This window comes from Brienomyrus brachyistius, chromosome 2 (genome assembly GCF_023856365.1).
Source record: "Brienomyrus brachyistius isolate T26 chromosome 2, BBRACH_0.4, whole genome shotgun sequence".
NCBI classification, from domain to species: domain Eukaryota; kingdom Metazoa; phylum Chordata; class Actinopteri; order Osteoglossiformes; family Mormyridae; genus Brienomyrus; species Brienomyrus brachyistius.
In genome coordinates, this window is record NC_064534.1 from 17,817,163 (window position 1) to 17,840,149 (window position 22,987).

The 22,987-nt window shown below is 40.6% G+C and overlaps 1 protein-coding gene across 7 annotated transcripts in view; it reads left to right on the forward strand.

Annotated features, from left to right (window-relative positions):
* The window catches only part of LOC125720063 (regulator of G-protein signaling 3-like), a 77,446-nt gene that overhangs the window by 44,152 nt on the left and 10,307 nt on the right, over window positions 1–22,987 (forward strand). For 5 of the 7 annotated variants that reach the window (XM_048995088.1, XM_048995097.1, XM_048995107.1 and 2 more), the window contains 2 exons: window positions 12,210–12,959; window positions 21,372–21,439. In XM_048995088.1, coding sequence (XP_048851045.1) covers window positions 12,210–12,959; window positions 21,372–21,439 — 818 coding nt within the window. Of the gene's footprint in view, window positions 1–1,877; window positions 2,064–12,209; window positions 12,960–14,744; window positions 14,828–21,371; window positions 21,440–22,987 lie in introns of those variants that run through there. The other 2 variants (XM_048995134.1, XM_048995152.1) reach the window with 2 other exon arrangements.

A 22,987-nucleotide genomic window follows, 5' to 3' on the forward strand; every position in this document is an offset into this window, starting at 1 on the left:
ATATTTGCAAACTGGTGAATTGCAGTTTTAGGGTGTTCTAGAGATGCATTTCTAGAAGCATAAAACAATGCATTCATAATTTAGAGAGTAAAACATAGGAACAAATACCAAGAAATGTAAGTAAACATATTACTTTTGTCCAGAGTGATTCACTCTCTGGAGTACTTACAGTACGCTTTGTTTCCTCAGTCTTGGGGAACCACTCTCCTCCTCCCTCTTCTTGTTGAGGAAGCAAATTTTTCCCCTTCCATGGAGTAGAAGACCCAGAGTGCACTGAGGGCAGAAGGCTCTCATTCGGATATGATTGCAAATTCAATTGAGAGAAAGGTATCAGACTGAAATGAGATGCATTGATAAGTTTAAAAAATTCAAAGTCCATGTGGAAAATCTAAGATTATAGTGACGTCTCCCGTGATGGACACACTCTTAGCCATATGAACTTAATGCCATGTCTCAAAGACAATAAAACCAAATAGTTTGTTTTCTCTCTCACCTGCATTTCTTCATAGCCTAAGGGAGAGACTTTCTGTAGTTTAACATGTCCATGTCTTCCTTTGGGACTTCGATTCATCGTCCTGCTGGCTCCAGAAATAGTTCCAGGACTGAGGCTGCTTTGAGTCTCCAGAGGAGACTGAGTGAGCAAGTGCTCCACCCTACCTGGTGTCCTACCATTTTTTGCATCTAATAGGAATACAAGCTCTACCGCAGCATGTGTGGATGTGTAACAGTAAAGGGAAGGAGGACGTAGTGAGAAGCTCTGCCAAATCAGTTTTTAGCCCTCTTTGCTAAGATCTTTGTAGGCACTTCTCAACAAAAAGATCTCCAGAGGAACGCACGCACAGATGTCCAGCTCTTTGAGTTGCATAGTCTCTGAGAAACTTCCTGGCTCTCTGGCGCTCATCTACAAGGTACACCTGCTAGATTGTGTTTTGTTTTTCATGTTTGAAGCTCTGTAGTTTTGCCACAACGTGGGAGTGCTGTTTAAGACGCATTTACAGAAATGCTTTACTTTGGTGTTGTTTTATTTCACTGTAAGGGACTTTGTGCAGCTTTATTTTTTGTCTAGTTTATCATTTCTAAGTGAAAACGGGCTGTAGTCAGGACACAAAGGAGCATGAAGGGAAGATGGTCTGCAGTATCTTACTGATATTATTTCTATTTGAACAAAAATAGGTTTATCTATAGTGAGTCTGGTATTTGTGAATGATCAGTTCCCAGGCAAACAGGATGAGCCAGTGTCTCACGAAAGAGCTTTAAAGTAGTGCATATAGATTACAGTAATTGCGGCCACATGGTTATTGGCCCTTAGAATGAGGTTGAAAGTCTTCATGATGAATTTAAAAGAAAGCGATGTGACAAGTAGCTAAGCAAAGCAACCGTGACATTGCCACACATCCATGAGATTGATACGCAGATTGAAGATTTTTTGGTGAGCCATGTAAACAGTAAACAGTGTACATCCAAAGAGCAAACATGTTTCGTGTCACCTAGTTCATCTCACCTGATTCCTTTGATCCTGCATATCCAACATCAACATGTTTGCAGATTTCAGTAATTTTGTCTTGCGGTAAGGAAATGAGGCATGTGTCTGTATGGCTGGTCCTGGCCAGTGGCTCAAAAGACTTAATTGAAGTCAAGCTGTGTGTGTCAGCTGTACAAGGTGGTCAGGTAGCATGAGAGGAAAATTGTCTGGGAGGATGGATGCTGCTGGTCTTGTTCTGTATGCTCAGAATTTCTCTGATTCTGTTCCATGACAGACTCTGGAATTCTCTCTCTCTCTCTCTCTCTCTCTCTCTCTCTCTCACCCTCACCCCCTTTCTCCCCTCCCTCTGCTCTGTATGGGAGTCTCCCCTCTCGCTTCTCCTGGCTCAATGTTGGCTGCAGCGAGTGCAGTCTCTCACCGCCCATCTGCTTCATGCTGCCACACATGTGACTGAGCTGGAGAAAAGCACAGAGAGCTTTACTCAGTTTTATTGGGATGTACAGGGAGACATTCCTGGCTAGTGGCTTTGCTGGGAAAGTTTCTTAGATACTATACCTCTTCCATTTCCTCAGTATTGCTGGTAAGTTTCTTTTTAGAATTTCAGTCTATGGGATTAGTTGGGGGACTTACAGTAATTTTACATATTATTGTAATTGACCTGCAGCAATAGTGATCTGTTTGCAGTGTGTGTTTTTATGTGGAGTGCAAATTTGACTAAGGGGTGGAGATGTACTATTTAGGTAATAAAACTAACACAAACTGGCAGTTACATATAACTTGCCTTTGGTGTTGCTTACTACTCACTTGTCTGTCAGAATTAATTTGATTTTGCATGACAGCTCATGAAGTTTTCATCTTCTCTCATTCTTTCACTTGTGGACATATATAACATGATATTATGCTTGGTTTAGTTAAATGTAATGATAAAATTACACCGTATACTCAGGATCTCCTAGAAATGTTATATTGGCCAGAGTACTTCATATCCTGACCACTGCTTTTTCTTACAATTGGTCGTTTCCTCAGTTGAAGCTATGGCAGCGTCTTAGAATCACACAGAATGCGGGTGTTTATTGTTGTATGGGGAATTGTGAAAGCCTCATACAACAGACAGAGCTGTTTGGGAGGCCCAGATAGACTGTGTTCACTCCTGTCTGTGTATATCTAAAGATCCTGCCTTTCATTACAAATAAGATAAAAAATCACTGTTACTGCTACCTCAGCTCAACCTACACCTGATTTCAAGAGATATTTGGAACTTTTGATTAATGCTTTTTCTTTCTTACTTTTCATTAATTCCATTTCCACTTGAAAGGTGGTATAATATGGCCAATATTTTATAGCAGGAAGTACATAATGATTTGTAATGACAGTGTCCAGTTGATATATTGAATATCTGATACAATCTAATATTTGAGTGATAATTTAGTTTGTATAATTGCAAACATTGCTGATTTGCATTTCAGTAAGTTGCACGATTTATAACTGTCAACCATCACTGTTTCTACAGTGATCTTAACACAGAGGTAGACTTAGTCCTGACATAATTTGATCCAACACGAAAATATGAAATAGATATCCTTTACTTGGAACTACAATAACTAGGTAACTGACGTCATACCTAAAAATATCTACAGAGATGATGTATTAAAGGTTTAGAATTGTGCAAACATCATGTAATATGTTATCAACATACTTGCTATAATTTCCTTAAAGTAAAACTAAATAACAGTAATCCACGTATTTCCATTTATTGTTTGGTTATTCTTAACTGCAGTTCTTATCTTAAAACAAAAACCCTCCACACGATATACAGTGATGAAACCAGCCAGTGCATCACAGACTGGGCAGCCCCAGTCTGTTTTCTTACTGATTTACATTTATCAAATTGTTCAAATGTCTAATGTATGTTCAGTTTACTTTTTTGTTTTCATCATTTCTGGTTTTACAGTTATTTTTATTTTATTACTTGTTGGATTTATGTATGTATTAAGAAAATTCCGAAATAGTGTCAGTCAGAATGTACTGAAAGTCAACACTTCTGCTTGGGAAAGTTTATAGCTCAGCATGTTCATGTATTCCAATAAAATCTTGGCAGTTTTGAGCAGCATTCCTTTATCAGTGTAACTACAACTAGTGACAACATTGTAGAGCAGGATATGTTTGCATCTGTGCTGTCCATAAAAGTTGTTCAGAGCAAGCGGCTCTGAATCTTAGTCCGTGCATTAAGCTTATTGATGATGATTGTTGATCATGATTAACTTGGCCGAGATCCTGTCCTCTGCGGTCCAGTCCACCTGCCGTTCCTCACCGCCTCCTGCTGCTCTCCCTCTTGCCGTCTGCTGCTGTCACAGATCAATATCATTCCTGACCTCTATTATTGTATTCCCTCATTTTGTTGTCATTGTCTGTGTGTTGGCGTGAAGTGAATAATGATGTCTCCTTGTCTACTACTATTTAAACATTAGGTGCCAGATGTGGGTTGGTGACACTCATGTGACATATGAAGTGTTTTCTGTACTGTTTTAGATGCTTCTGGGTAAAGTTGTTTTATATAGCAGATATGTTCAGGTCATGTAGTTGAAGTGCAGATGTGCACTTCAGGAAACATTATCAGTGTTAATTAAATTTTTATGTTTTATTTTAAATGATGAGGTAGTGAGTAGGGGAAGGACTTTCAGGGAAGAGGAACGGGACACAGCAGAATTAGTTCCTAAATTGCTATTAGAAGATTAAAAATGATTAAAATATTAAAAATGTATCATCTTAATGAATCTTTACTGAGACCCCTGGGCCAAGTTTCCTATTAAGCTACAAAAGGGAGATGATTATGTTAGGATTTCATTTACATTACTGGAGCTTATATAAATAGAGGGGAATTGTTCAAAGGTTATTTTTGCATTGTCTTTTGTTTTAAGATATTTGTTACATTATTCTCACTGGTAGACAAATGGAAGCAGTTTTCTAAATTAAAAGCTTCCTTGCTTTTAAAAACATCATTTCAATCTCATTTGGTATCATTTTTGTTGGTTAATCGTTATTCGCGACTTCCTCTGACATTCCAATGACTTCAAACGTGGCTTTAAAATGAATCACAGCATCAAACATATTTCTTGTTATTAAAGGCCTCACTATTTACCTTGCTAAGACATGTAAGGTCATTTTGCAACAATTTATTGATTTTCCTCTACTGATTTATTTTCTTAAAAAACAATTAAATCTTGGTGTTAAATTTAATTTCAATATTCAGTATTGAACATTGATCTTCTATTTTCAATAATTTTAACAGATGGGTCTCGTAAGTAAGCAGATGGTTCATTCAGGTTAAATTCCTGTATCATACTGCCAGTCACTGAAGGAGACATTATGTAAACTGGCAGTTTAATAAATCTGCTGGTCATGGAATGAATGTTTTCCTCCTAGGATGCTCAGAATGGGCCTATTTATGTGGTTTTATTTCTTTGACAGATTCCATGTGTCAGTGATTATTTGTTAAACAAAGGAATTGCTTATTGACTTTTAGCAAAAGCATTGCCCCCCCCCCCCCCCCCCCCATTAACTAAGAGAAATTGTTAATGTTCATAGAAATATGAGCGAGTGAGACTTTCTTTCACATTCTTTCAGGCGAGCTTTCTTTAAATAAATTATACAACATTCATATCATTACTCCGTTATGCAGGATTGACAATGTTCTGAAATGTATACTGTTTTGTAGCAAAGACAAAGCCAGCAGTCTGTAATTATAAGGGGGTGGGTGCATCCTCCCTGTATACCTTCACTTTGCATGAAAGACTCTATGCATTGCATAAACAATTAACATGTTTGTTTAATGTTTTTCTAACAGTTGTGTTATTTTCCGGCACTGGTACAATTAAGTTGCATCCAATTTAATTTAGGAAGCAACAAAATAACCATTTTGTTCCTTTCTTCCTGGCATACAAACCACAGCTGGTAGTTCATACAATTTCTGTAAAGATTAGTCTACCAGCACAAGCTTTTGTGAGAAACAGGTTTAGAATTCAGAAGGGCCTTTGTGAGGACTTTGTATCATACCACAATATTACAGTATAGGATCATTGTTTTTAAAAAGAAAAATGTATTTAGGTTGAAGGAAAAGAGAAATGTATATATCAATATATGAGAGCCATGTATCAATATTAAGAATAATGACACTTTGCATTTAGTTAGAATTCTTTTTTTGTAGTTCTGCAAATTGCATGGTTTTCAGGAGACTGGGTGCTAGGTTTGTGTTGAAGATATGTGACACATTTCAGTCCTGTTGGCTCAGTCAGTACTCTAATTCTTCCTCAGAAGCAACACCACTGGTAGCTTGGTACTCCATTTTTCTAACATGTTCATAACATAATAATTTTCAAATTGCTGTAACCTTCTCATTTCTATCAAGGGCACTTATACATTGGTCCTATGTATATGTATTTTTTAGATTAGAATTAATTACTTTTCATTATGTATTGATTTCATTTTTTGTGGGGAGGGAAGGCATATTTGTCTTAGGGAAACTTGATGTTACCAGTGCTGAGGTAGTCTTGTGCTGATGGGTGTTGAGTTTTGCTGCAGAGTGACATGCAGCTGTTGATCCAGTAATAAGAAATGCTCCGCAGTGTTTAATTGCGCTGTTAGTTTTAGAGACTGACCTATCCGAATATCAGTATCGATCCAGACCTATTTGACGGATCGGGTATCGGCCATATGTGATCGATCCACGTCCGATACGTACTTATTTAGGTTTTGGCAGTCTGTAAAAAGAAAGCTCCTATTTCTTGTTAAACCTATTTGTACAATAAGTCGCACAACAGCTCTTTCCCATTTTAGATGTGCTTTTTGCGACATTCAAGCTGAACGCAGTGGGTGTGAGCGCAGTGACTTCTGCCTGCTGTGACGTCATGCGCATACCCTAGTAGGAGGAGTGAAAGAAAATCATATGAGAGAGTGATGGTCTGGATATATTTTACACTCTTGTTAAAACTACTAGCACGGCGATTTCCAATCTTTGTATAAACAAAGTTTTGGTAGGTTGAAGTAGTAAGTGCATGCAATTGTGCGAGACAACACAAGTAATATGAAAAAAAAATCTATGTATGATTCGGTAGTAGCTTATGATACAGGGGTGGCTGCTAGTGTGACGAAGTGTAAATTCGCTACGTGCGTATGCTCACGTACAAGATATTCATATTCAACTGCAAATCCTCAAAAATGCTTAAAATCATGTACAAACGAGGTGGAATAGTACGATATGTATGTTTCTAGTATCCTTATGATTTTTTTTGGCATATATTTTTTTCATTTGTATTTACTTGTTTAAAAAATAATAATAACATTTGTGAATCTGCCAATCCATAGTTAGTCATTAAATTTAATATAATTTAAGTTAATAAGTTCATGTAACACTATGATGATTACCAAAACACCTCCTCTTTCTGGCCTCCCTGTACCCTTGGATAGTAATATGTGGTCAGAAATGCACAACTAGTTGGTTTCTCCAGTTATAAATAAAATTTCTGGATATTTTTTGCTTTGTAGTTGTTTAAAAAGTCTCGCATATTTGTGACAGTGCATATACCTCTGTTATAGCTTCAGAAAGTTCACCAACATAAATCACAGATGGATACAAACGTTATGCTTACATAGCTACTCTACCACACATCCACTTGTATGTCTCTCTATTTCTGAAATGAGTGTCAAAAACCTGGATCAATGTTCAGGTGGAATTCTCACGTGTGCATCAAGCTTGCTTTTTTAAACCAGATCTTACTTTTTTGAGGGTCAAACTTTAATTCCATTTCAAAAACTGTTTAGTTCAGGTTGTGCTGGCATTCAGTTTAGTTAGCATAATCCATTGTAATTGCGTAACTTTGTTTCACTCAGGGAGAAGCAGAAATAGTATTATAATATTTATATAATATTACCTCTTAACATGGCTGGGTCCTGGCATAGACCAGGGTGGTGTTTCAGGAGTCAGGGGTTGTGGTGTTCCCTCCTGGTCCCACTCCCACACAGACTTTGTTTTCTGTCTAATGGAGTGAAATGAGAAGCTTGAGGTCCATCCATCAGAAAGGCTGTTCCAGAGCAGAACATTCTTAGAACTTTGTAAGCAATTCTGTTCACAGAAGCTCAGAGCTGGAGAATTTCTACTCCCCTGGCCTTTCCTCTTCCAGTCTCTCACTTCACTCTAAACCAAAGCCAGAAGATTTCTTTCAACATGAAACCGTTTTGTTGGATGAGTTGGTTGTTGATAAGTTCTTGTTGGAGTTAAATGGTTCTTAGCAATTTCGTAATTTATTCTCTATTTTTAAATATGATTATAATTATTCCTTCATTGTAAAATACTCATTTTATGTTCACCGAGTGCTTTCTGGTTTTATGATCAGTCACAATCGTGGAACTGAGCCTAAAAATATCAGACCTCAGTTGTCTTGCCTTGGGGTACAAAAGTGTGATGACTTGCGTAATTGTGGGCTACTTGTTCTTTTTTAAAAGCTGTGGCCTGCAGTCTTTTGGGAACTAATATTAAACCAAAGGAAACAACAAGTTTCAGAGTTGCCTGGACTAAAAGATCACGCAAAATACGCAAGATAATTTTACTTTCTTGGCCTAGATCATACTAGGCCGGATAGATTTTTAGAAGTTAATTCCCAAATTAAATGTGACCATTTTTGTGTGACTGATCTTGTATGATGTAGAGATACAATGGCCTGCATTCTGCTATCTGAGTTGGGTAAGCGGACCTCCGGCCCTTTGCAAAGGAGCCTCGCATGTGATGATAAAGTGCCATTTACCTTGTGATTTGTTTGAATAAAGGCAGTGTAAGAGGCTGTCCCTCCGTGCTCTGATTGAATGAATTAAGAAGTATTAAATTACCCCAGGAACCTGCTGTCTTTTCTGTTCCCTTAAGGTTTATTGACTTGAGATGGTCTCTGGGTCGGGGGTTTGTATCCATAGCGTGTGACAGGGGAGAAGCTGTGTGCAGACCTGGTCTGAAAGCAGTAACATTCAGCTTCGCAGTGGCAACATCACCAGTTTGAGATGTCTTGAGTTGCACCAGGTTTCATATCAGTCAATTATCTCAGATTTATCCATCCATCCATTTTCCAAACCGCTTATCCTACTGGGTCGCGGGGTCCGGAGCCTATCCCGGAAGCAATGGGCATGAGGCAAGGAACAACCCAGGATGGGGGGCAGGCCATTGCTGGGCACACTCACACGCCAGTCACTCACACATGCACACCTACGGCCAGTTTAGTAACTCCAATTAGCCTCAGCATGTTTTTGGACTGTGGGGGGAAACTGGAGTACCCGGAGGAAACCCCATGACGACATGGGGAGAACATGCAAACTCTCTCAGATTTATCATGTTTATTAATTTAGTAGTTTAATATCAAAATCAAAAAGATGTTGACCAGTAGGCCAAGACTTTAAGTTACATAAAAAAAAGCTTTGCTCTTTTCCAGTTTGTTTGTGGTTTTAGCTGCTCAAACGGACATGTATAAGTAATTTAAAACACAGTTGCTCATTCTTGCTGTTCATACATATTTAGGAATACTCTGTTTACGGTATAAAAAAATCCTCCTACCCAAATATTCCCAGTTCATTTGCTTATTTGACTCACAGGACTCAGTGTTGCCTAATTAACACAATGTCCCCATAACGTGATAATTATCCATTTTTTTTTGTTCCCTTATGGGGACCGGTTTCCTGGTCCCCATAAAGGAAATCTATATTTTGTAAAAATCAGTGACTGCTATGAAAAAACAAAAAATGCAAAAACTCTTGTTTTTTTGCTTGGTTACTTATGGTTATGGTTAGGGATGGGTGGGGGTTAAGGTTGTCATAGTTAGCGTTATCATTTTCCTCATAGAAATGAATGAGTGGGTCCCATAAGGATAGGTATACCCTACATGTGTGTGTGTGTATGAAAAGTAAATGTCATAAAAGCTTATAGGCTAAACAAATGTTCTGTTTAGCATGTTGGAAAAAATTATTATTCCTATAATATAAAGGATACAGTGCTTTAGGAAACCTATAAATATCATTGTGTAAATGTTTGCCTTTTTAAAATAATGACAAATTGATGTTTTTAGTATTTGTAATAATTTTCTACTTCTTAAAGCACGCCACCTCATTTTTACAGTGTCTCCCACTGGAGATTATACACTGTTGTAGTGTGTCCAGTTAATTCTTGTTTTTTTTCCAACATATCTTTGAAACATACAATTCATTCAAAGTCATAATGTTATCATTCACATTATAGCAAAGCATCACATTGTTGTTGCAACATTTGCAGTTATTGCAGAAGGTGCCCAGTTGCACGAAAGGGAATTATAGGCTGATGCCCTGGTAGCTAAGCAGCTACGAGCAGAAAAACTACATTCCCCCGGGGTTACAGGTGAGATGGAGGGGTCAGCGATGGGGTAGGCCATCAAGCATTTCAGCTGGTGCAGCCATACCCATGTAGGCTTTCATTTTGGTTTACAGAAGTAAGTTGAGGGGGAGAAGCATAAAGACACTGGGGAATGAAAGACGAGCTGAAGAGGTGTGTTTATATCCCCCGAGGAGTAAACCATTCAAAGCAGAGGGAGGAAGTCATGGATGCACCTCTGTTAATGAGTCCCTGTTTCCCTGAGGAATTTTGGCTCCATTAGCTGATCCTTGTTTACATCTCACATCAACGCTTCCCCTTGTAATGCTCTCCTGCTGTGCCGTAAAGAGCTGAGACTCTATCTCTTGTGGGCTTCCCCCTCAGTGCCTACTTCCTGTTTATTGTTATCTTAAGTAAACACTGTGTTTTGGCAAGGATTCAGTTGCATCTTTTGCATATAGCATTTCTTTCTAATGTGGTGTAAATGCTTTGTGTAAACAGTTCATTGTATTGTCCTATACAGTGTTATGTATAAGACTGAGCTACTGATGCTGTACCATCAGGCTGGTCCAATAGTCGCCTGGCCCAGGTGTCACTAGGGCTGCTTTGTTCATTATGTTCTTTAACGCTGCCCACAGTTGTACACTAATTGGTTTAAATAATTCATTTCATTAAAAGCAGAGCACCCTAGTAATACACACACACATATATATACATACATATACATACATTTATATATATATATATATATATATATATATATATATATATATACACACACACAACTACACACACACGCACACACACACAGTATATGCTTTAATCATATGACTTCAAATGTAGCACAGGATGTTTCTGCGCCTAAGGAGCAGTCTCCTGAATAAAAGATGCAGTGAGGTGGGCGCTTCTCCTGAGGTGGTGTATCTTTCAGGTCATCAGTAATTGGCTATGGGTGACAACATCATTTAATTTAGGCTCTGCCTGCCAGGTACCCTGCTGTGTGGGGGAGCCAGGCCAAAGGCATTGTCATCCCCGCCATCTTTAGCTGCAGTTGGCCATCACACTGTTTCAACATGCCTTCTTTAAACAAATTATTTCTTGAATTGAATACCCTGGATATTTCAACAAAATTTCCTAATAGCGCATTAACTGCCATTATAATTATGAGCATTTAATCCTGTTAATGTAAAACTTCCTGTAGGCATTTTCTACCTGGTTTGATGGTTTCTACAGACAAAAGGTAGTTTCTTATCAGTCATAGATGATATTATACATAGATTAAACCCTGCAAAAGACTCCTTTTAGCTATGAAATGTCAAGTCATGACTTTAACCATATTTTCATATTTTGAGGGAAAGGTCCTTGCATCCTGCTGTCATTATAGAAATGTATGCCCTGTAAAGAGGACAGTATATTCCTGCCTTCCCTAAAGTCACCAAAGGAAAGTAACAGTCTGACGCATGTTAGAGGGGGAAACATGAGTATCGGTGGGCTAGTATTAGCTGGATTTACAACCACCAGCACATTTAATTAACTGAATTAGTTAATTAATTTTATCAGGTATTGATTAGTTCAAGGGGGCGGCATGGTGGTGCAGTGGTTAGCACTGCTGCCTCACACCTCTGGGACCCGGGTTCGAGTCTCCGCCTGGGTCACATGTGTGTGGAGTTTGCATGTTCTCCCCATGTTGTCGTGGGGTTTCCTCCGGGTACTCCGGTTTCCCCCCACAGTCCAAAAACATGCTGAGGCTAATTGGCGTCGCTGAATTGCCCATAGGTGTGCATGTGTGAGTGACTGGTGTGTGAGTGTGCCCTGCGTTGGGCTGGCCCCCCATCCTGGGTTGTTCCCTGCCTCGTGCCCATTGCTTCCAGGATAGGCTCCGGACCCCCCGCGACCCAATAGGATAAGCGGTTTGGAAAATGGATGGATGGATGGATGATTAGTTCAACAATGTTCTCTAGTGATAAAGTTATCAAATACGTGAATGGTTACTGCCAAGACTAGGGGTACTTCATTATAGGTTTGAAACGGCTAAGCTAACACACTTTGACATGCATTAAATAATAGTTTTATACCAACATGAAGATCATTTAAACATAATTTTCTTTTGTACAGTACTGTATGTCCTTCGATACATATATGTGAACTCAATGTATGTAGTGTATCGCAGTATTTATGGTGATTGGTAGATTAGAGGTATCTTAATTGCACTGAAAATTGTCTGTCACTTTGGATGAAAGTGTGAGCTAAGCAACTCAATTTAATGGTTAGTATTCAACACTTGATTTAGCACGATGATTTACTGGGCCAGGATTTACTTCAGCCCTCGGTATTTGTCTGTGCTCGCAGATGCTGGATCCCGAGGCTGACGAGCATTGCCAGTTGAGGGTGCTTCATCAGGGGCACCACAGCTTGGGGGAGGACTGTCCGCCCATCATGGGCAGCACTCAACCAGAGCAGCTGGCGCAACGGGACCAAGCGTGCACTGTATCGGACAATGGGCAGAAGGTGGTGCCCCCCCCAACTACCTCCACCCAGGGAGAGGACTGCAAAAGCAAGGAAGCTTGGAGCGCTGGGATTTTGCAGGAGGCTAGGGGTGAAGCCAAGGGAACGGACCGCATGGATGAAGGAAGAAAAGGCACCGAGCGCCTGCCTTCATGCTCGTCCACTTCCTTCATCATCCCCGAGCTGCGGCTTGAGCGGGCCTTCAGTGCCGACGGCCTGTCTTCCCCCCCAGCGACAGATGGGGATGATGAGGATGATGAGGAGGAAGAGGAAGAAGAGGAAGACAGCGACGAGAACTGCTTGAAGCACAGCAACGGCAAACGGTGCAGCATGGTGGAGGCCTCACCATGCAAGAAGCACCAGAGCGGTCTGAGTGTGCAGGGCTCCCTGCGACGTCGCACGCACAGCGAGGGCAGCCTGCTTCAGGAACCCCGGTCACCCTGCTTCGCCTCTGATAACGCCATCCACTGCATGGAGTCGGCGGGGGGCCACAAGGGCGGCTGGACTCTGCCTTCCCCCAAGACCTTAAAGAAGGAGCTGGCCAAGAATGGAGGATCCATGCATCAGCTATACATGCTCTTCTCTGGGAGGAAGGTCAGTCTCCTTTATGCCAAGAGTCTTATCCACCTCTCATGGCTTGCTGTTGTCATTCGTGTGTGGACAAACTGGAAAAATTACTGAATAAAATTTAGTATCGTATGGATAGCTTTCTCTGATGGATGTTCGCCATGTCTGACAACTTCCCTAGAATGCAATAGCTGTGACATTCCCTTGTGTAAAATTTGCACTGTTCTCCTTAGTTATACTGTGAAAACATGAGACACAGAAACATTAGAGAGCATTTCACACTGGAGAGAGGTTAATTCTTCATGCCACCGTTTTTCATGTCATTATCCTCATCTTCAGAACTGCAAATTAAAAATAGCTGAGCTTAATTTAATTTAACTGCACTGAGTAAAATGTTCTCCGGTATTTCAGACATTTTATTTTTACCATTTGTAATGTGGAGGGCAATGACTGCTCCTTTTATAAGCTGGACCAGTTATTGTCTGACACCTAGTGATGAATAGAAGGAACTGCTTAGAAAAGCAAGCCTGTGCTGAGACTGAATTCTCACATTTCCTTGGTGAGTCTGTAACGTCTCTTTAGCAGTGTTTCTCAATCCGGTCTTTGGGGACCCCCCAGACAGTCTATGTTTTTGCTCCCTCCCAGCTCCCTGCTAGTTGTGCAGGTTGTTCCACCTTCCTAGCTCCCCAATAATATGGACTGTCTGTGATCCCTGAAGACCAGGTTGAGAAACACTGCTCTACCGGACATGGGCTTGTAACAGATAGTGTATTGACAATCCCTACTTCCTTTAATATTTCTTTATGGCCGTAGGAGACTAGTTTCCAAAGAGATGTAAATATAACCCTAAAGATTGCTGGTTCACGGTCTGGAAGAGGTACCATTTAAAGCAGCAATATGAATGGATTTAAAAGGCATCAACTTAGGTCATGTTTTAATCAAGAACCAAACTTGTGGCTACAAGGTCCCAGGCTGCAATACCAAGAGCAGGGCTGTTGAATTCTTGAATGGAGAGTTTATCTCAGACTGCTTCAGGTTATAACCACAGTTGTCTTTGCTACTGATGGAGCCTTTTCCATAATTAACCTAAAAGGTACATCTTAAAGTCATTGCAAGACAAAGAGAGTGAGACGAATTGTAATGGTTGTCTACAGAGAAGCGGTTTTAATCCATCTGGCACAAATGGTCTATAAGTTTCTGGGGTGTCTGTTTCTGCTTCCCTAGCTCTCTCTCTGTTGTTTGATGCTTCCATCGTCGTGTTGGATGCCTGCCAGGGCTCACTGTGTGGGCAGTTTGCTCCATGTCCACATGCATCTCCTCCCAGAGTTCAACGACAACATTTATATTTTCCGTTGACTGTAGATAACATAAAACATTTCATAATGCAATAATTAATTCCAAAGTAACATTTGGAACATTGTCTCCCATGGCCATGAAAAGAAATATCAGAGGAAGTAAGTAGGGAGTGTCATTTGCAAGCTGGAATCTGATCACCTTCATTTATTCTGCATGTATAACTCATGCATTTCCACTAGAGGGAGCTGAGGATTCTCAGGTCACCAGCTACCAGAATTAGCATGCGGTCATTGTCCAACATTGTCCAGCAGCTTATTTCAACTGCCTTCATAGTTGGTGCACCTCTGTCTTTGTAGTCCTCAGGAACAACAACAAGAACAATAATAATTATTATTATTACGTGAGTACTATGTAACATATTATGTAAAATGATGTGGCTAAGTGATGGAGCAAAGCTTCGTTTTAGAAGTGATTTTTTTGACAGACAGGAATCACAGAAACTAAATAACGTAAGATAATTGAGGTCAACATGCTGACAAAGACAGGCTAGGCCAGTCCGCGAGGCTAAACGGCACGAGTGGCTGACCTCACACTATTGGGTGAGTCCATCACTCCTGAATAACTTCTTGTAAGATATGTTTGCATTGCAGTCATTCTGTGGTGATTCAGTTCCGCTTTACAATACTGACAGAAGACTGCATTGTCATTCACTTCTTTCATCCATACAGCTGGAGTTTACGCTCTGTATCTGGTCCCTCATCTGCTAGGTGCTGTCCTCCTTCTGCTATACGAGTAATCGAGAAGGAAATTTTTAATCAGTGCTTTTCAATAATCAAGTAATCGAATTTAATCAGTAATTATGACGACTCTGTTATAAATTCTGTTTTAATTCAGGGTGCATATAGACAGCAGGTGAGGTGTTCATTCAGCTTTTTATACCCTCTCTGGTTTTTCACTCACCTATCTCTGAGGTATCTACATATGTTCCAAATATTCAGTAGAACGAATAGACATACCAATGCTTTGCTATTTTCATGACCCACTCAGTGCCTACAGAGGTGCATTAAATATGCACATTGCAGAGGGTGGCTGTCAGAATGACATTACTTTATATTACAGCATTTACTAACTCCACAAGAATCATCCACAGGCTAGCAGAGCCAAATGCTAACCTGGGACCTTGTATATCACTAGGTTTGCAGCTTACAAACTATTGTGGTAAATGAAAGGAACAAACAGCGATGAGGGCATTTTGAAATAGAAGACTATAGCAAACTGAATGACATAGTTACATATTTATACATTTGTCTTACATTATTTGTTTGGAAGGTGTAGCCTATAATTTTAACTTGTGTAATTCTAACTTGTCTTGGTAAAGTTGCGTAGGGAAGAGCCTTGTGCAGTATAACTGAGTAGAAGTTTAATGACATTTTGTTTTATGGACATTTCCGCTGCTCTAAAGCAGAGCTACAACAAAGCAGATCAGCTGGAAATCTCACTGTTTTATTCTGTTGAAGCCCAAGGTATTATTTATTCTTAAAGATGTTATTTGGTGCTGTAAATGGTGTCTGTTATTGATGGGGAAATATAACCCAGTCAAATTTATAAATTGGACACGTTGCTTTATTCGTGAGATCAGGACCAGAATAATGAACTTTTATTTAAGGTTTTAAATCAAATAGTGTAGTGTGGGCTTGTATTAAGCTATGTGGATGGTCTGTAAATCAAATAGTGTACTTTTTGTAAGTGGAAATTTGTCTCGGTGTGTGGATGGTCAATAGATCTTTGGGGAAAGAAGTTGTATGGCTCACATTCAGTGCCTGTGTGATACCTCTATTTACCAGTGGGGGGTGACATTCAAGCGCTAGAATATGCCTGCATGTTTAGCAGCTTGATGTGTCCCAGTACTTAGAAGGCATTCCTTTCTATCAGCTGTGGGCTGCTAATGCCATCAATGTGAACGGAGTGCTCTGGTAGATAGGACACCAGCGGGGCTCTCAGCCGCTTCACTTCAGGCACAGTAAACAGCCAGCCCATGCCCACAGCCACTCGCCCGCTGTGCTTGTTGTCGTGGTTGTTTTTTTGCTGACCATTTATTCCAGCATGATTTTGCCACATGGCTCTTGGGTCACAACGAGGCCAGCATGTCACCAAAAATAGTCCAGTCTTGCGCATTCTATTTGGACTTGATTCAACATGTGAAACAACAGATATCTATTTAAAATACAGGGTCTCAAATGATTACTGGAGTTCAAGGCCAGTGCACTGATATGTTGAATGTTTGTGTTCAAGTGTTTTGTCTGGGCCACGGAAGAAGCTTGAGGCATTCTGCCATGGGGGCCAAAGTGTACTGTTATGGGCGCGGAGCTGCTGTTTGGGCAGAACACATCCAAAACAGGAATATATAATGTACCCATGCTGTTTCAGTTTCAAAATAATGCGTAGTTTGGTGTATTCTACGTCATCCGTACCAGAACTGCCAATCCGTCAAGTCCTGTCTCAGGCAAAAACAAAGTTACTGGGAGTTCAAGGTATTAAGAAAATGAAACCACACAACATGTCAAATTCTTACACAAAAACATCACCTTAACTTTATAGGTATATTAAAATGATGTCATTTGTTAAAATAATGAGTTCATTAAAATGACCTGTTTTCTCAGTGTCATTATTGTTACATTTGAAATGTAACATGAAACAATGCCCTCTAATAAATGACATCACAGCACGTTTAACACATGCCATTTACATTATTTAAATATTTCTAATACAGTCGACCTCATCTAATTAATTCTTGCCCAAGGGCATTTTGCATTCGCTGCTTAGAAAATCTGTAAATATATTACAAATAAAACTGAACACCAGCCCAGTCTGGAAAATACAATATATGGGGGACTCACAGCTTTTGAGCACTCCATTGCCATAGCCAGCTAAACTAATATCCCCACTATTATATAGAGCTGGCTTTTATGTAAGGGAATGTCACACAATATGAGAACAAAATGCGGTTCAGATAAATATGAAATATTTGTAAAACTGATGGGCTTGTGGCAGCGTGGTCCCTTTGTGGAGGGGGGATGTCATGTGGTGTTGCTTAATGAGCAGTCACATGTGAATAATACATTTAAACAAGTGCCAGTCTTTCAAACTGCAAATAAAATCAATCCAACTGCAAGAAAATCAATCACAGTCATTGATGTTTGGCAGATTAGAAATTGAGTTTTCAACCGCATTGGAAGGGCATATGAGAAATGATTGGCACCCATTTCCAAAGAAATGTTGTAGTGTTTTTTTATTTTCAGTTTCATACATCTAAATACCTTCATTTGAAATCATGAAACCCAACTTTTAAAGGCTGGTCATGTGCTCAGCATAAAAGCTCATTTGAACTTTCCGCAAATGTACCTGTTGAACACATTTTACCTGTTTAATTCCTCAGTTTAATCACCCTTTAATGGCTGATAAGCCTTCATCTAGGTCACTGTGGAATTATTGTGGTAAATGTATATTTCATTATTTATACACTGCTTCAAGTAAATAAGTGCTTAACCTGCATTTTGACCCCATTAATATCTGGTGATTTTCCAGGAAAATCTTCACAGTTTGCCCTTCTGTTCTCCCTGCTCTCCTCCCTACCTCCATATGATGGTCTCTTATGGGGCTTGTTTGTTTATGAGTAGTTCTTCACGTGGGAACCGCAACCTAAACTTTATTCACAGGCAAAAAGGTCCTTAGAACTCAGGAGGTATAATATCGTTACATAACAGTGATCATTTACAGACAAATGTTTAAAAATCTGACAACTTCTTTTTAGTTCTTGTTACAAGTTTATGGTGATTTTCAGTCATCTGTTTCATACCCATAGGTGATAAAATTATAGTGGAATTATAGCCAAAACAATGCAAAGTAATTTTTTGTATGACTTCTATAAAAAGCAGATGGGAAAACATGCAGTGTTAACATGTAGGTTTTACACTGGCCAAATTGTTGGCCACTTTGGCTGTTTTACTTGTGCTGGAGTGAGTATACAATAGGACTTCTTGTAATTAACAGACTGAAACAACATGTTTCAGAATATTTGTCATTACAAGGGCTTACTGGAAGTCTACAGTATCACACAGGGTTTATGCTGGAATGGAGGCCAAGAGGACAGTGGCAGTTATCAGGTCGGAACAAGCCTGTCGGAGTCAAGTTTACTGGAACAGTCGAGCTTGTCTCGTCTGATCCGACAGTCTCGTTGGATGGGGAAAGGAAGCATGGCAGCCTATAACCACCGTACAGCATTGTTCCCTGCCACAGGAAGGAGGCCCTGTCCTGCTAGTATATAATAGCAGCAGGAAGGGTTTGGATGGTGCGATTCAAATGCTCATAAAAATGGCACAGTGCTGTAGCAGGCCGCTTCCTCTTCGGTTGGCTGCCCGTGCCACACTGGCAGAGCGAGCCCTCTTATCTCCTCTCGGCAGCAGATTCCCGCTTTTCCTCGGGTGCCTGTGTGACTGTGAAGATGTGGCTGCTGTGAGAATGACCATGCAGCTCCACTGGCTCAGAGGATGTCGCAGAAATCCACCCAACTTGCTGCCTATGCAGGGAAGAATACGTTTCGCAAAGTGTTCACAGGGCATACAGTAAAGTAACGTTAGCACCTTGCTTTCATTAAAGTAGCCTCTCTCTTTTTTATAATAATATAAAATAGGGGAGTTTGGGCAGCCAGTCGACACCCAGAGGTTTTTCTCCATACTTGGAGTTTTTGGTTCCTCTCCTCTGTTGTCTTCTGGTTTTCTTTCATTCCATTTTTCCCTGTGTCATTCACCATTTAGTATAAATGATGTAATATTGGATTGCCGCACACTTGTTAAGTGACTTGGAACTTGATTTATTGTGAAAGTTGTTATATAAAAATAATTTGAAAACTGGGGCTTGACTGATCGCAGTCAGGATCGCAGTGCATACCTTACTGCCTCTGGTGTGACATATTTGTTGTAGTGATGTAGAAAATTGTTTAAGCCATGCATCAAGCTTTTTAAATGCACAGCTGTGGAGGCAGTGAACCACCTGACACATGTTAAGACCATAAGTCAGCCGCACATTAAATTACTACTATGATTTGCTTAATTGGCACTATGTCTGTGGTTATAAAAAATGAATCAATGCCCTTGCCTGTCAGACCTGACAGTTCAACAGTGATATGGTGTAAAGGGAGCAAACAGTGAATATATGTTGGTTACTGACTGGAGGATTGTCTCCCTTTTTACTTTATTCTTCAGTAAACAAACTGATGACATTATGCCCAAGGAGACTGGAGTCCTCTGATCCTGTTCCAGTCCTCTTCTAATCCAGTGGTGCATACAATACAAGGAAATGCTTCCTGGGTTCACACAGTCCAGTCCCATTCTTGCAAAGAAATGTAATTGTTCAAAGTGAAGGTAAAGAAACACAGGCAAATATAGGGGGGGGGGGAGGTAGGACATTTCCGAAGGAGTTTTAATGTGGCATAGGGGCAGACCTGTGATTGGGGGCAGAAAGTTCCCCTTGCCAGGGAGGTGAGCTGCTGGCTGTTTGTGTACAAGACGACTGGGGGAATTTGGGTATATGGCCGTCAGGAAATAGCCTCCCCTGGGACTGGCAGTGACCGCCGGCCACTCCAGGATCTAAGGCCGCTTCCTGACAGCTGGCCTTGTTTGCCCTGCTTGAGAGAACGCTCACCTGCAAAGTGCGGTTCTGCCTGCTTGTGCTATCTGCAACATGGTACCACAGATCCCTGAAGAACAGCTTTTCTGTGGTTCCAGGTCCTGAGAACAGGGCTGGGGTCAGATGGCTGGCAGCTGTAAAGTAAAGCTTCAGCACCATCAGTATTACTGGGCATCATTGGTGCTTATTTTTATCTCTAATCCATTTACTGCGGCTGCTGATATATTTAACTTGGAATTACCTACAGTCATAGGTACTCCAGGTTTAACTCTCTTTAATTCTGATGTTCTTTTTCACTTTTTTGCTAAAATATCAGATAGTGTCTTTGGGTCAGTTAAACCTCCTGTTTCAGACAGTTCTTCATGGGGAGGTATCTAGATAGATAGACAGACAGACAGACAGACTTTATTGCCATTTGCACACGCATGGGACAGTACAATTTGCAGTACTTATTGTATTAAAAAAGTTCTTTCATAGTTCGTTCTTGATTAGTGCTTATATTTAAATTTCTTTCCTTTGTGTAGATATCGGCATCTTTTTTCTGTAAATAAGTGTTCTATTTACTTGACTCAGAGAGCTCCACACAAGAATTCCAATGTGCCTGGAATGTTGGTTTTATGCAAAAATGGCAAATAAAAATCTCGCATCTCGTATCTCGTATCGTGCAAGTTAATTGGAATTATTCTGCGTAGCTCACAGCTTTCGAGATAGATGAAAAAATAAGGAGTTAAACAGCAGCATGATTAATAATAATCACACCAATATAAACATAACATGTAAAAACAAAATACACTCTGGGTTATTATTGTACATAACACTCTAGATTATTACTGTCAGTGCTTTGGAAAGCAGAGATTATAGGCCATCCATCCATTTTCGCTACCTACTTGACCTGCTCAGGCTTGCAGGACACCGAAGCCTATCCCTGGAGGCCTAGGGCACAAAGCAAGAAACAGCCCAGGACAGGGTACCAACCATCACACACATCATTCACTTATACGGCCAGTTTTGTAACTCGAATTTCCATGGCATGTTTTTGTTTTTGGACTGTGAGAGAACACGCAATCTCCACATTCTCCAGTCTCCCCCCGAAGCAGCACTATCTTGCAGGTTGCTGCCATGACTTACCCCCCCCCCCCCCCATTCTCTGTACATTCCTCCTGCCTCACAGGATATGTAACATGACACCCCACCCCACTCTAGTGCTTCAAACCTGGCCTCTGCCGGATGTGCACGCACACACACACTTGGCCCTGCTCGTTCTCAGACAATGGTGTATAAGCCGCCAGGCTGCGAGGGCATTTGAATTTGCCCCCTGAGGGTTAAGCTGGGCTGGGCTGGGTCTGCAGGCGTCTGTGGGACAGTAGTGCTCTTTGGCGTCTCCCCCGTGGAGCATGTGCCTCCGTCTGACTATGGGACTGTACGATGCCCACTGCTCTCCTGCTGTTTTCCCTTCAGCTCAGTGGATCTGAATGTAGCTGTGAAGACGGATCCGAGGGCAACAGAAAGAAGAAACCCAAGAACCTGTAAGTCCAGCAGAGCCCACGTTCACTGTGTTTGCATTTTGAGTATGATCTGCGCCAGAAAAAGCTACTACTTAGGAACTATAGACTGAATTGTACTAATAGTACATTTTTTCTCCCCAAAACATATGATTTAGTCATTCTTATGAGTATGTACAATGACCTAGTTTGGAAACCAAAGAGTTATTAAGCAAAACAGACATCATCAGGCAGTTTTAAACTTTGGAAATGCAAAACATCTTGGATTTTAATTTTATAGTACACAGACAATCATTAAAATGCACGACAATTGTTAATTACAGCTGTATTTCAGACCACTTTCTCAGTCATGCACACATTGTCAGGTATAAATAGACTTACTTACTTAGACTTAAATAGAGTACTTGACCTACATTTATCATGGAGGTGGTATGAAATTATTCTAATTAGAAACTGGCTTCGGTTGTAGGGGCCCAATCTCCAGTTTTGTCTGAAGCAGAACGTTTTGTCTGAACAAAATGTGAGTCTCCCCAGCACTGCTGCTCTCTTCCCAGGGGAGGTGGTGTTTCTGTGTATCATGTTTGGGCACACTAGGGCAGAGGTTGTTCTGGGTATGAGGAAAAAAATGGAGGTCAGGGAGATGCCAGAGGTGATTTTTTCCATGAGTGGGAAAGGGAAGAAAAGACAGTGAGTTCTTGAACACGACACACATCTGGAGAGCTGCTTTCCGCTTCCAATATAGGAAGAAGGCCCGTAAGGGTAAACAACTACAGGATGATTGATGGTAAGCACTGCACAGTTGACATCACTATGAATATTAATTACTGACTTTAGTTATAGAAGATTTAAAGGTAGACATGTTGAACTGGGGGCAGATCAAATGTTTGGATGAGAGTTGCACTTGTGTGCTGTTAAGACAGATTGGGATGCAGTGTGTCAAAGGTTCTTCCTCCACTTTTGGCTCTTTTGTGGGGTGTTCCCCTGGTCTGCTGTAAGTTGTGGGAATTACCCTTTCCCCATAGCCCTGACCAGATACAACAGCAGGGGATGCTGAGCGAGGCCTTCAGGCAGCCTGGAGCTAAATGACAGATCATTGTTTGTCCCAGAAGACGTATACTTAAAATTTTGCTACTGTTTTGGCAGAGTTGGTCTCTCTGGCTCTCGATTAGCCTCCAAGTGCTAAACTGGTTCAATAAAGTGCCCTGGGAGTCTCAGTTGATTTTACTTAAAAATGGTGTTTTTTAATTAGCTCCAATAGAAAGTTGTAGAAGGAGTCGTAGCTATTATAAGGCAAACATGCAGTTAAATATAATCACCTATGTCGGTTTTGAGGTGTGTATTGATGTGAAGTCGCTCCTGGACAAGTTAGTGGAAGTCAGAATTGCAGTTTCTCGAGTGCTGCATTGGCTCTCTAGGACCATGGGTCTTTCTGTTTATTTGATTCCTCCTTCACTCTGTGCTGGTCCTGTACTTTTTTTCCCATCTGGCGTTGGCTTGGGTGCTGATTCCATCAGTGAATGGAGCCAGGAGAAGGTTTGGATTCCTGAAGGGAATATGATGAAAGAGGTACAC